The sequence below is a fragment of the Notolabrus celidotus genome, unplaced genomic scaffold, assembly GCF_009762535.1.
Source record: "Notolabrus celidotus isolate fNotCel1 unplaced genomic scaffold, fNotCel1.pri scaffold_177_arrow_ctg1, whole genome shotgun sequence".
NCBI classification, from domain to species: Eukaryota; Metazoa; Chordata; class Actinopteri; order Labriformes; family Labridae; genus Notolabrus; species Notolabrus celidotus.
In genome coordinates this window covers 1-14946 of record NW_023260040.1, presented here as the reverse complement: position 1 = coordinate 14946, position 14946 = coordinate 1, and the positions used below count along the sequence as shown (strand labels likewise).

General features: G+C 46.6%; 2 protein-coding genes across 3 annotated transcripts; both read left to right on the top strand.

The window, feature by feature from the left end:
* Positions 1–495: 495 nt before the first annotated feature.
* On the top strand, positions 496–3927 carry LOC117808924 (trichohyalin-like). Of its 2 annotated transcripts, XM_034678597.1 has the most exons (2): positions 496–2425; positions 2978–3927. In XM_034678597.1, the coding sequence occupies exons 1-2, from the start codon at positions 635–637 to the stop codon at positions 3761–3763; spliced, it is 2577 nt and encodes an 858-aa protein (XP_034534488.1). In that variant the 5' UTR covers positions 496–634; the 3' UTR covers positions 3764–3927. The 2 variants fall into 2 exon arrangements, with proteins under 2 accessions (XP_034534488.1, XP_034534487.1); XM_034678596.1 differs by having other exon boundaries at positions 496–3927.
* Positions 3928–12893: 8966 nt separating this feature from the next.
* On the top strand, positions 12894–14942 carry LOC117808923 (myosin-11-like; the record flags this gene model as incomplete). Its single annotated transcript, XM_034678595.1, has 1 exon — positions 12894–14942. A coding segment is annotated over exon 1 (1899 nt), but the record flags the coding sequence as incomplete, so codon positions are not given.
* Positions 14943–14946: the final 4 nt, after the last annotated feature.

Genomic DNA, 14946 nt, shown 5'->3' with positions numbered 1-14946 from the left:
ACAAACATAGGAGGTCTAGATCACTCTATGTCAAATTATGAACGGAGACCCAACTTCAAGACAGGGTAAGACTCAGTCTGACCCCACCTTAATCCATCATGAGCATTGCACATCGCAGTATTTAGCTAGTTACAGTGGTGAGGACAAACTTCCTTTAACAGGCAGAAATAAACATCGTAGGAATGTTTCTCACATCTGAATGCTGTGGTGATATGAAGTTAGTATTTGAATGTTTTGTGTCCAAGGCCTCTTTTTCCTGAACAGTCTCTTCTTCGTTGGTTATTAGAGGTTAAAAAAACGTGGTTTTACTTCCTGTTTGCTTTGATTGACAGCTGCTGTAGAGGGAATCTCCATAGGATCTCGTGACGCTACGCTGCAGGGCGGAGCGCGTTACCGTGGCAACACAGAAATTACCGTGGCAACCACCGAATGAGTTCATAGCAGGATTCTGGCGCAACATCAAAGGCAGATTGTTGAATCTCCTTGTGATGTCATAATGGAAATAAAATGTACTTTAGTATAAACCAAGCCTCAAACCCTCCTCAGTTCACAGATCCAACCTGAGACACCGTCTGCAAGGCTCCTCACTTTAAACTGCTGGACATTCCACACACAACTTACTCTAAGATTAGCAATGGCAAACAACATGAACTCAGAGTCCCTGAACTATCCCCAATTGGATTTAGAAGAAGATTTCAACGTGCATCCTTCCTGCTGCGCACAGGTTCAGAGACTGGAGCAGAAGGTGATGGACCTGCAGGAAGAGGTCTCCAGAAAACCATCAGAGGAAACTAAGATCAAAGAGCTCCAACATCTTGTTGAACTCAAAGACAACGAGCTGCAGGCAGAAAGACTGAGGGCTGACACCCTCCAGAAAGAACAGGGGGTGGTACAAGAGAAAGCCAGCAGAGACCTAAAGCAGGTTCAGAGACTGGAAGAAGAGAAGCGTTCCCTGGATAAGAAGGTGAAGGACCTGCAGGAAGAGGTCTCGAGAAGAGCATCAAAGGAAACTAACAATACCGACAAGATTAAAGAGCTCCAAATTCTTGTTGAGCTTAAAGAAAACAAGCTGCAGGCTGAAAGGCTGAGGGCTGACACCCTGCAGAAAGAACAGGGGGTGGCACAAGAGAAAGCCAGCAGAGACCTGAAGCAGGTCCAGAGACTGGAAGAGGAGAAGCGTTCCCTGGTGCAGAAGGTGGGTGCCTTGCAAAAAGAAAAAGCGGACAAGATTCAAGAAAACGGGGATCTTGTTGCAGCTCATGCAAAGACTCTGCAAAAGAAGATGGCGTTTACTCGCGGCCTCCAGGAAGACTTGGACAAGGCCAAACAGGAGCTGGTAGACATGAGGAGGGAGACCGGCATCGATGTGCAGATTGAGGACCTAAAGAATCAGCTGCAGGCAGAAAGACTAAGGTCTGACACCCTCCAGAAAGAACAGGAGGTACAAGAGAAAGCCAGCAGAGACCCAAGGCAGGTTCAGAGACTGGAGGAGGAGAAACGTTACCTGGAGAAGAAGGTTAAGGACCTGCAGGAAGAGGTCTCCAGAAAACCGTCAGAGGAAACTAACAATGGCGAGAAGATTAAAGAGCTCCAAGTTCTTGTTGAACTCAAAGACAACAAGCTGCAGGCTGAAAGGCTGAGGGCTGACATCCTGCAGAAAGAACAGGGGGTGGCACAAGAGAAAGCCAGCAGAGACCTGAAGCAGGTCCAGAGACTGGAAGAGGAGAAGCGTTCCCTGGTGCAGAAGTTGGGTGCCATGCGAAAAGAAAAAGAGGACAAGATTCAAGAAAACGGGGATCTTGTTGCAGCTCATGCAAAGACTCTGCAAAAGAAGATGGCGTTTACTCGCAGCCTCCAGGAAGACCTGGACAAGGCCAAACAGGAGCTGGTAGACATGAGGAGGGAGAACGGCACCGATGTGCAGATTGAGGACCTAAAGAATCAGCTGCAGGCAGAAAGACTAAGGTCTGACACCCTCCAGAAAGAACAGGAGGTACAAGAGAAAGCCAGCAGAGACCCAAGGCAGGTTCAGAGACTGGAGGAGGAGAAACGTTACCTGGAGAAGAAGGTGAAGGACCTGCAGGAAGAGGTCTCCAGAAAACCATCAGAGGAAACTAACAATGCCGACAAGATTAAAGAGCTCCAAGTTCTTGTTGAACTCAAAGACAACAAGCTGCAGGCTGAAAGGCTGAGGGCTGACATCCTGCAGAAAGAACAGGGGGTGGCACAAGAGAAAGCCAGCAGAGACCTGAAGCAGGTCCAGAGACTGGAAGAGGAGAAGCGTCACCTGGTGCAGAAGTTGGGTGCCATGCGAAAAGAAAAAGAGGACAAGATTCAAGAAAACGGGGATCTTGTTGCAGCTCATGCAAAGACTCTGCAAAAGAAGATGGCGTTTACTCGCGGCCTCCAGGAAGACTTGGACAAGGCCAAACAGGAGCTGGTAGACATGAGGAGGGAGAACGGCACCGATGTGCAGATTGAGGACCTAAAGAATCAGCTGCAGGCAGAAAGACTAAGGTCTGACACCCTCCAGAAAGAACAGGAGGTACAAGAGAAAGCCAGCAGAGACCCAAGGCAGGTTCAGAGACTGGAGGAAGAGAAACGTTACCTGGAGAAGAAGGTGAAGGACCTGCAGGAAGAGGTCTCCAGAAAACCATCAGAGGAAACTAACAATACTGACAAGATTAAAGAGCTCCAAGTTCTTGTTGAACTCAAAGAAAACAAGCTGCAGGCTGAAAGGCTGAGGGCTGACATCCTGCAGAAAGAACAGGGGGTGGCACAAGAGAAAGCCAGCAGAGACCTGAAGCAGGTCCAGAGACTGGAAGAGGAGAAGCGTTCCCTGGTGCAGAAGTTGGGTGCCTTGCGAAAAGAAAAAGCGGACAAGATCCAAGAAAACGGGGACCTTGTTGCAGCTCATGCAAAGACTCTGCAAAAGAAGATGGCGTTTACTCGCGGCCTCCAGGAAGACTTGGACAAGGCCAAACAGGAGCTTGAAGAAAGGGACGATAGATTGAAGAGAAAGGAGCAGGAGCTGGTTGACTTGAGGAGGGAGACCAACACCGATGTGAAGATTGAGGACCTTAAGAACCAGCTGCAGGCGGAAAGACTGAGGGCTGACACCCTCCAGAAAGAACAGGTGGACTTTAGGCGGGAGGTACAACAGAAAGCCAGCCAAGACCTGAAGCAGGTTCAGAGTCTGGAGGAGGAGAAACATTCCCTGGAGCAGACCCTGCAGGAAGAGGTCTCGAGAAGAGCAGCAGAGGAAACAAACAAATCCAACAGGATTCAAGAGCTCCATAATCTTGTTGGGTCCTTAAAGAACCAGCTGCTGGCTGAAACGCTGAGGGCTGACACCCTCCAGAAAGAACAGGTGGACTTTAGGCGGGAGGTACAACAGAAAGCCAGCCAAGACCTGAAGCAGGTTCAGAGTCTGGAGGAGGAGAAACATTCCCTGGAGCAGGAGTTGAAGGCCCTGCAGGAAGAGGTCTCGAGAAGAGCTTCAGAGGAAACAAACAAATCCAACAGGATTCAAGAGCTCCAAGATCTGGTTGGACATAAAGACAACCAGCTGCAGACTGAAAGGGTCCAAGTTCAGGAGAGACTCACTGATATGGAGAACGTGTCGTTGTGGAGGAGGTTTAAAAAGGCCATGACTCCTGACAGTCGCCGCCAATACAAACATCTGAGAATGCAGTGGCAGGACCAGGAGGAAAACCCCAGCCCATCCGTTCCCTCAAGCCCCCCTAACGTACCCAAACTGTAACGGGCCATCAGGCAGACACAGAGGAACATGTGAAGTCCTGACAGACAGAAGCGGTTTACTCCGGGCACTCCGGTTTCTTCCCATCATAATCAACTTTGAAAAAAAACCCCTTTAGAATAGTTTGTTAAAAATGTCAATAAAAAAAATAAAAGAACTGAATTAAATTCTCAGAGGTAAAGTGATTTCTCTAACGTTGGTTTCCTGCATGTGTGATTCAGTTGTTAGCAGAGAGAGCGTTGTGATGTGATTGTGTTGCTGTGTATCTACTGTTTACTGTTTCTCTGCTCTAACTTCTCCAACATGCTTTTCATCCTCACCAGGTCTCAGTTCTGGTCTCGGGGCGGTTTTGCAGAGCAAATGCTAGGGGAACTTCCCGTCTGAAAGGGGGCGCCATTAAGGATGAAAATTTGAAGACAATATAAAATAAGAAAAGGTTTTCATGGATCACATGTTTATGAATATTTTGATTGGTGGTGAAGCTGACTGCAATACCAGGGGCAGCAGGTAAAATCTTGCCAAGGGGACCCAAAGGGTTAGGGCTGGCTCTACAGGGACCTCATCCAGACCGCTGCATGAGAAAGGTGTTTACATCTACAACACATAACCAGGACTCGTAGAAACCCTGAATCATGACCAGGACTCTTATAAACCCTGAATCATTACCAGGACTCTTATAAACCCTGAGTCGTAACCAGGACTCTTATGAAACCTGAATCATAACCAGGACTCTTATAAACCCTGAATCATGACCAGGACTCTTAGAAACCCTGAATCATGACCAGGACTCTTATAAAACCTGAATCATGACCAGGACTCTTAGAAACCCTGAATCATAACCAGGACTCTTATAAACCCTGAATCATGACCAGGACTCTTAGAAACCCTGAATCATGACCAGGACTCTTAGAAACCCTGAATCATAACCAGGACTCTTAGAAACCCTGAATCATGACCAGGACTCTTAGAAACCCTGAATCATGACCAGGACTCTTAGAAACCCTGAATCATAACCAGGACTCTTAGAAACCCTGAATCATGACCAGGACTCTTAGAAACCCTGAATCATGACCAGGACTCTTAGAAACCCTGAATCAGGACCAGGACTCTTAGAAACCCTGAATCATGACCAGGACTCTTATAAACCCTGAATCATAACCAGGACTCTTAGAAACCCTGAATCATGACCAGGACTCTTAGAAACCCTGAATCATGACCAGGACTCTTAGAAACCCTGAATCATAACCAGGACTCTTAGAAACCCTGAATCATGACCAGGACTCTTAGAAACCCTGAATCATGACCAGGACTCTTAGAAACCCTGAATCAGGACCAGGACTCTTAGAAACCCTGAATCATGACCAGGACTCTTATAAACCCTGAATCATAACCAGGACTCTTATAAACCCTGAATCATAACCAGGACTCTTATAAACCCTGAATCATGACCAGGACTCTTATAAACCCTGAATCATAACCAGGACTCTTATAAACCCTGAATCATGACCAGGACTCTTAGAAACCCTGAATCATAACCAGGACTCTTAGAAACCCTGAATCATGACCAGGACCGTTATAAACCCTGAATCAGAACCAGGACTCATAGAAACCCTGAATCATGACCAGGACTCTTAGAAACCCTGAATCATGACCAGGACTTTTATAAACCCTGAATCATGACCAGGACCGTTATAAACCCTGAATCAGGACCAGGACTCTTAGAAACCCTGAATCATGACCAGGACTCTTAGAAACCCTGAATCATGACCAGGACTCTTATAAACCCTGAATCATGACCAGGACTCTTATAAACCCTGAATCATGACCAGGACTCTTATAAACCCTGAATCATGACCAGGACTCTTATAAACCCTGAATCATGACCAGGACTCTTATAAACCCTGAATCATGACCAGGACTCGTATAAACCCTGAATCAGGACCAGGACTGTTATAAACCCTGAATCATGACCAGGACTCTTAGAAACCCTGAATCATGACCAGGACTCTTAGAAACCCTGAATCATGACCAGGACTCGTATAAACCCTGAATCATGACCAGGACTCGTATAAACCCTGAATCAGGACCAGGACTGTTATAAACCCTGAATCATGACCAGGACGGTTATAAACCCTGAATCATGACCAGGACTGTTATTAACCCTGAATCATGACCAGGACTCTTAGAAACCCTGAATCATGACCAGGACTGTTATAAACCCTGAATCATGACCAGGACTGTTATTAACCCTGAATCATGACCAGGACTCTTAGAAACCCTGAATCATGACCAGGACTGTTATTAACCCTGAATCATGACCAGGACCGTTATAAACCCTGAATCAGGACCAGGACTCTTAGAAACCCTGAATCATGACCAGGACTGTTATAAACCCTGAATCATGACCAGGACTGTTATTAACCCTGAATCATGACCAGGACTGTTATAAACCCTGAATCATGACCAGGACTTTTATAAACCCTGAATCATGACCAGGACTGTTATAAACCCTGAATCATGATCAGGACTTTTATAAACCCTGAATCATGACCAGGACTTTTATAAACCCTGAATCATGACCAGGACTCTTAGAAACCCTGAATCAGGACCAGGACTCTTAGAAACCCTGAATCATGACCAGGACTCTTAGAAACCCTGAATCATAACCAGGACTCTTATAAACCCTGAATCATAACCAGGACTCTTAGAAACCCTGAATCATGACCAGGACTCGTATAAACCCTGAATCATGACCAGGACTGTTATAAACCCTGAATCATGACCAGGACTGTTATAAACCCTGAATCATGACCAGGACTTTTATAAACCCTGAATCCTGACCAGGACTTTTATAAACCCTGAATCATGACCAGGACTTTTATAAACCCTGAATCATGACCAGGACTGTTATAAACCCTGAATCATGACCAGGACTGTTATTAACCCTGAATCAGGACCAGGACTTTTATAAACCCTGAATCATGACCAGGACTTTTATAAACCCTGAATCATGACCAGGACTGTTATAAACCCTGAATCATGACCAGGACTCTTAGAAACCCTGAATCATGACCAGGACTCGTATAAACCCTGAATCATAACCAGGACTCGTATAAACCCTGAATCATGACCAGGACTCGTATAAACCCTGAATCAGATCCAGGACTCGTATAAACCCTGAATCATAACAGGAAGGGAGCAGACTGTTGCTGTTTTTGGATCTCACTTGGGATTCGTTGACAATGAGGAAATGATATCCTGCCAGCCTTATCCTTAAATATGTTTATCTCCTCCTGACATGCAGCCTGGTCTGGCCGTGCAGATAACGAAGAGAAGCGTGACGTTACTATGGCACCACATCACATTTTTATACTAGAACAAGATGTACTGTATGCGGAGCAGATCAAACCATGACAACCAACAACATCAAATCTATTTATAAGGACCTTTAATCAGTGACTTACACAAAGACTGAGCATTAGAGGAATCCTATGGTTCAGTGAATGCAGCGACACCTCACTGTGGTAATAAAAGTTCGAAGCACAAGGTAATGAAAGTATTACAAGTTCAATCTGTGTTTGCTAACTCTGCACATATTAGAACCAGTTTTACATAATACATCAGCTGCATCATCTTTTAAACATTGTTATATTGTAATATTATGCTTTCATGTCAACATCTGCTAAAATCATTGAATTCATAAATCTACCTCTTAACTAGTTTTATAGCCTCATACTCGTGCATTGAGACCAGGTTTCTGGTACTCGTGCATTGAGACCAGGTTACTGGTACTCGTGCATTGAGACGAGGTTACTGGTTCTCGTGCATTGAGACCAGGTTACTGGTACTCATGCATTGAGACAAGGTTACTGGTACTTGTGCTTTGAGACGAGGTTACTGGTTCTCGTGCATTGAGACCAGGTTACTGGTACTCGTGCATTGAGACAAGGTTACTGGTACTCATGCATTGAGACCAGGTTACTGGTACTCGTGCATTGAGACAAGGTTTCTGGTACTCATGCATTGAGACAAGGTTACTGGTACTCTTGCATTGAGACCAGGTTACTGGTACTCATGCATTGAGACAAGGTTACTGGTACTTGTGCTTTGAGACGAGGTTACTGGTTCTCGTGCATTGAGACCAGGTTACTGGTACTCGTGCATTGAGACAAGGTTACTGGTACTCGTGCATTGAGACCAGGTTTCTGGTACTTGTGCATTGAGACCTGGTTACTGGTACTCGTGCATTGAGACCTGGTTACTGGTACTCGTGCATTGAGACCAGGTTTCTGGTACTCGTGCATTGAGACCTGGTTGCTGGTACTCGTGCATTGAGACCAGGTTTCTGGTACTTGTGCATTGAGACCAGGTTTCTGGTACTCGTGCATTGAGACCAGGTTACTGGTACTCATGCATTGAGACCAGGTTACTGGTACTCGTGCATTGAGACCAGGTTTCTGGTACTTGTGCATTGAGACCTGGTTACTGGTACTTGTGCATTGAGACCAGGTTTCTGGTTCTCGTGCATTGAGACTAGGTTTCTGGTACTCGTGCATTGAGACGAGGTTACTGGTTCTCGTGCATTGAGACCAGTTTACTGGTACTCGTGCATTGAGACAAGGTTACTGGTACTCGTGCATTGAGACCAGGTTACTGGTACTCGTGCATTGAGACAAGGTTACTGGTACTCGTGCATTGAGACCAGGTTACTGGTACTTGTGCTTTGAGACGAGGTTACTGGTTCTCGTGCATTGAGACCAGGTTTCTGGTACTCGTGCATTGAGACCAGGTTTCTGGTACTTGTGCATTGAGACCAAGTTTCTGGTACTCGTGCATTGAGACCTGGTTACTGGTACTCGTGCATTGAGACCTGGTTACTGGTACTCGTGTATTGAGACCTGGTTGCTGGTACTCGTGCATTGAGACCAGGTTTCTGGTACTTGTGCATTGAGACCAGGTTTCTGGTACTCGTGCATTGAGACCAGGTTACTGGTACTCATGCATTGAGACCAGGTTACTGGTACTCGTGCATTGAGACCAGGTTTCTGGTACTTGTGCATTGAGACCTGGTTACTGGTACTCGTGCATTGAGACCTGGTTACTGGTACTCGTGCATTGAGTCCAGGTTTCTGGTACTCGTGCATTGAGACCAGGTTACTGGTACTCGTGCATTGAGACCAGGTTACTGGTACTCGTGCATTGAGACCAGGTTACTGGTACTCGTGCATTGAGACCAGGTTTCTGGTACTTGTGCATTGAGACCTGGTTACTGGTACTCGTGCATTGAGACCTGGTTACTGGTACTCGTGCATTGATTCCAGGTTTCTGGTACTCGTGCATTGAGACCAGGTTACTGGTACTCGTGCATTGAGTCGAGGTTTTTCGCATCGAACTATGGAGATGAGGTTTCTGGTTCTGGTGCAGATTGCAGAGCAGATCTGTTGGATCCTCTCCTCCTTGTTCTCCTGCTGCCTCCTGTTCTGTGTGTGCTGGGACAGACTGTGTATCCCGAGTGTCTCTGCTCCCCTGCTTTATATTCTGCTCCTCACTCTCACTTTCACACACACTGACGCTCTCGGGATGGATGGAGAGAAAAAAGAACGAGAGAGAGAGAGTGAGACTGAGGAAGATAGAGAGCTACAAAAGGGACCATCCTTCTTTCTTCTTCTCTCCTCTTCCCCTTCATCCTTTCATCTTCCCTTAGTACCTTCCCTCTTTCCTTTGTCCCTCCATGGCTCTATCCCTCCTCAGGCTGGTGCACACAGCTCTGAACGTGCAGCTGTCACACGCCTGCATTAATGTTTAAGCAGCAGTTTTCCTTCCTTATAGAGAGGCAGCACATCTCTCAGTTTACCTGAGGCTTCAACTAATGTTTATTTTGATCGTGGAGCGATCGGCTCATTATCCTCCTCATCAATCCATTTCTTCCTCTGCGTATCCTGAGTTACAAAGAGCTCAGAGAGACACCTCGCGAGCAAAAGTCCAAACTCTGAACGATATTTTATATTTTAAAGTTTAACTGATGACCTTTCTGTTTTTTTCAGGCCCGTTATCATCCGGACACTTCCTAAGCTTCAAAATATCAGATGAGCATGGACTTATTTGAATTATAGATCAATGAAAACTGTAAAAACCCACATTAAAGCAGATTCAACATTTTTAATGTTTATCAGCGCTGGTGCTGCCAGCTGAGCTGCTCACGCTTTGAATCTCTCTGTAGAAATCTTTACCATCAAACCTGCTCTGAAGCACTCTGTCGCTCTCGTCACCACGACGACGACGACGACGACACAGACGCAGGTTAGTTCTCTAAAACGTGCGTTTCATTCAGGAGCGGTCTTGTGGAGCACCAAGACGCCGTGAGAACATTATCATCACATTGAATATTATACATTTCAGATCAAAGTCAATACAGAAATATTCTTCACACAATCATAAATAAAAGTTCATTTTCATAATCTAAAATAAAATACTTCTTCTGCCTGACTGCAAAGCATGGGAGTTAACCAGCATCTGCCAGTCCGTCCCTAAACTCCGCCATAGCGGAACCAAAAACCTGGATCTTTAGTTCCACTTTAAAACGGATTTATTTATCACCTTTTAACCTTTTAACTCTTATTATATTAACTCTTATTCATTTATTTATTCAAAACATAAAATTATTTATAACTTTAGGGAACAAATGAAAGTAACAGCACTTACAGTCTCTAATGATTAAAGCTCTGTCAACAGGAGCAGAATCCTCCTCCTCAGAACAAGCTGAGAATTTAAACCAGAAGAAATCTAAAACGAGCAGCTTTAACTTAAAGGGATATTTCAGTGTTTTGAAGTGGGGTCGTATGAGTTACATTACACTATTGCTTCTGTTAGCCTCAATGAGTGCCATTGAGCTCTTCCACTTTAATGAGAACATTCCCAGAGGACTGGCAGGTAAGCTAAGCTATTTTCTCGGCAGACGGGGCCGCCTACTTCACAAAAATATGGTCCAGGAACTCATCACGGTACAAATGCACCAGTAGAAAAATTTGGAGCTCCTCTGTCTGCCCCTCTGTCTGCTCCTCTGTCTGCCCCTCTATCTGCCCCTCTGTCTGCCCCTCTGTCTGCTCCTCTGTCTGCTCCTCTGTCTGCCCCTCTGTCTGCTCCTCTGTCTGCCCCTCTGTCTGCTCCTCTGTCTGCCCCTCTGTCTGCTCCTCTGTCTGCCCCTCTGTCTGCTCCTCTGTCTGCTCCTCTGTCTGCCCCTCTGTCTGCCCCTCTGTCTGCTCCTCTGTCTGCCCCTCTGTCTGCTCCTCTGTCTGCCCCTCTGTCTGCTCCTCTGTCTGCCCCTCTGTCTGCCCCTCTGTCTGCTCCTCTGTCTGCCCCTCTGTCTGCTCCTCTGTCTGCCCCTCTGTCTGCCCCTCTGTCTGCTCCTCTGTCTGCCCCTCTGTCTGCCCCTCTGTCTGCTCCTCTGTCTGCCCCTCTGTCTGCTCCTCTGTCTGCCCCTCTGTCTGCTCCTCTGTCTGCTCCTCTGTCTGCCCCTCTGTCTGCTCCTCTGTCTGCTCCTCTGTCTGCCCCTCTGTCTGCCCCTCTGTCTGCCCCTCTGTCTGCCCCTCTGTCTGCTCCTCCTTCAGTTACGCTGGATCCCTCGCTCCATGTGAACCCACAGAGATGGTCCACGTATCTTTGGAGAGCCATTATCCCAGCCTCTGTCTTTATTGCTCTGCTGCTCTCTGTGTCAGAGTCTCAGACTTTCTGCAGACTTCTGCTCACAGCGGTCATTACAGCGAGAGCGAGGCTGCAAACTCACAGAGTTCCGTTTCTAGCGGACTCATGTGAGCCGTTTAGATCCCGGGACCAGGACGGAGGATTATAAAGGACCTGATCACTTTAATGTTCTACTCATCATTAAAACCTTACACACACACAGAACTACGAGAGCTCGACAGCAAACATGTGAGATGATGGAAGCGTCTCTGTGAAACGGCGAGAGGTCGTCACCTCGGGTCAGCTGAGGTCACGTGACTGCGTTCATCCATCGCCTCACCACAAGCGCCGCTCTGCTCCGAGAGCTTCAGGTATCATCCGCTAACACCTGATCAGATCAGCACACAGCAGGAACAGCAGGTGTGTGTGTGTGTGTGCGTGTGTGTCTGTGTGCGTGTGTGTGAGCCAGCTGAATGACCTACAGAAAGGACATCACAGCCTGCCACACACACACAAATTTGTGAATACGTTTACATATTTGTAGATGTATGTACACATTTGTGGATCATAATACACATTTGTGGATCATAATACACATTTGTGGATCATAATACACATTTGTGGACCATAATACACATTTGTGGACCATAATACACATTTGTGGATCATAATACACATTTGTGGATCATAATACACATTTGTGGACCATAATACACATTTATGGATCATAATACACATTTGTGGATCATAATACACATTTGTGGATCATAGTGTCCCGGATACGGCCCTGGTGGTGAAGCTTCCACCAAAGTGTCTGCCCCCTGGTGGCTGGCTGCAGTATAGGTCAAAAAATCCGTCTTCATTTGAATGGGGCTGCAGTCAAACTTTAAAAAATGAATATCAATCAATCAATCAATCTTTATTTGTATAGCGCCAAATCACAACAAACGTTATCTCAATACGCTTTAACAAACATAGGAGGTCTAGATCACTCTATGTCAAATTATGAACGGAGACCCAACTTCAAGACAGGGTAAGACTCAGTCTGACCCCACCTTAATCCACCATGAGCATTGCACATCGCAGTATTTAGCTAGTTACAGTGGTGAGGACAAACTTCCATTTAACAGGCAGAAATAAACATCATAGGAATGTTTCTCACATCTGAATGCTGTGGTGATATGAAGTTAGTATTTGAATGTTTTGTGTCCAAGGCCTCTTTTTCCTGAACAGTCTCTTCTTCGTTGGTTATTAGAGGTTAAAAAAACGTGGTTTTACTTCCTGTTTGCTTTGATTGACAGCTGCTGTAGAGGGAATCTCCATAGGATCTCGTGACGCTACGCTGCAGGGCGGAGCGCGTTACCGTGGCAACACAGAAATTACCGTGGCAACCACCGAATGAGTTCATAGCAGGATTCTGGCTCAACATCAAAGGCAGATTGTTGAATCTCCTTGTGATGTCATAATGGAAATAAAATGTACTTTAGTATAAACCAAGCCTCAAACCCTCCTCAGTTCACAGATCCAACCTGAGACACCGTCTGCAAGGCTCCTCACTTTAAACTGCTGGACATTCCACACACAACTTACTCTAAGATTAGCAATGGCAAACAACATGAACTCAGAGTCCCTGAACTATCCCCAATTGGATTTAGAAGAAGATTTCAACGTGCATCCTTCCTGCTGCGCACAGGTTCAGAGACTGGAGAAGAAGGTGATGGACCTGCAGGAAGAGGTCTCCAGAAAACCATCAGAGGAAACTAAGATCAAAGAGCTCCAACATCTTGTTGAACTCAAAGACAACGAGCTGCAGGCAGAAAGACTGAGGGCTGACACCCTCCAGAAAGAACAGGGGGTGGTACAAGAGAAAGCCAGCAGAGACCTAAAGCAGGTTCAGAGACTGGAGGAGGAGAAGCGTTCCCTGGATAAGAAGGTGAAGGACCTGCAGGAAGAGGTCTCGAGAAGAGCATCAAAGGAAACTAACAATACCGACAAGATTAAAGAGCTCCAAATTCTTGTTGAGCTTAAAGATAACAAGCTGCAGGCTGAAAGGCTGAGGGCTGACACCCTGCAGAAAGAACAGGGGGTGGCACAAGAGAAAGCCAGCAGAGACCTGAGGCAGGTCCAGAGACTGGAAGAGGAGAAGCGTTCCCTGGTGCAGAAGGTGGGTGCCTTGCAAAAAGAAAAAGCGGACAAGATTCAAGAAAACGGGGATCTTGTTGCAGCTCATGCAAAGACTCTGCAAAAGAAGATGGCGTTTACTCGCGGTCTCCAGGAAGACTTGGACAAGGCCAAACAGGAGCTGGTAGACATGAGGAGGGAGACCGGCATCGATGTGCAGATTGAGGACCTAAAGAATCAGCTGCAGGCAGAAAGACTAAGGTCTGACACCCTCCAGAAAGAACAGGAGGTACAAGAGAAAGCCAGCAGAGACCCAAGGCAGGTTCAGAGACTGGAGGAGGAGAAACGTTACCTGGAGAAGAAGGTTAAGGACCTGCAGGAAGAGGTCTCCAGAAAACCATCAGAGGAAACTAACAATGCCGAGAAGATTAAAGAGCTCCAAATTCTTGTTGAACTCAAAGACAACAAGCTGCAGGATGAAAGGCTGAGGGCTGACATCCTGCAGAAAGAACAGGGGGTGGCACAAGAGAAAGCCAGCAGAGACCTGAAGCAGGTCCAGAGACTGGAAGAGGAGAAGCGTTCCCTGGTGCAGAAGTTGGGTGCCATGCGAAAAGAAAAAGAGGACAAGATCCAAGAAAACGGGGACCTTGTTGCAGCTCATGCAAAGACTCTGCAAAAGAAGATGGCGTTTACTCGCGGCCTCCAGGAAGACTTGGACAAGGCCAAACAGGAGCTGGTAGACATGAGGAGGGAGAACGGCACCGATGTGCAGATTGAGGACCTAAAGAATCAGCTGCAGGCAGAAAGACTAAGGTCTGACACCCTTCAGAAAGAACAGGAGGTACAAGAGAAAGCCAGCAGAGACCCAAGGCAGGTTCAGAGACTGGAGGAGGAGAAACGTTACCTGGAGAAGAAGGTGAAGGACCTGCAGGAAGAGGTCTCCAGAAAACCATCAGAGGAAACTAACAATACTGACAAGATTAAAGAGCTCCAAATTCTTGTTGAACTCAAAGAAAACAAGCTGCAGGCTGAAAGGCTGAGGGCTGACATCCTGCAGAAAGAACAGGGGGTGGCACAAGAGAAAGCCAGCAGAGACCTGAAGCAGGTCCAGAGACTGGAAGAGGAGAAGCATTCCCTGGTGCAGAAGTTGGGTGCCATGCGAAAAGAAAAAGAGGACAAGATCCAAGAAAACGGGGACCTTGTTGCAGCTCATGCAAAGACTCTGCAAAAGAAGATGGCGTTTACTCGCGGCCTCCAGGAAGACCTGGACAAGGCCAAACAGGAGCTGGTAGACATGAGGAGGGAGAACGGCACCGATGTGCAGATTGAGGACCTAAAGAATCAGCTGCAGGCAGAAAGACTAAGGTCTGACACCCTCCAGAAAG

What these genes read in the sequence shown, in the direction of transcription:
- LOC117808924 (XM_034678596.1), top strand. Translation starts at nt 635, where the DNA reads ATGGCAAACAACATGAACTCAGAGTCCCTGAACTATCCCCAATTGGAT.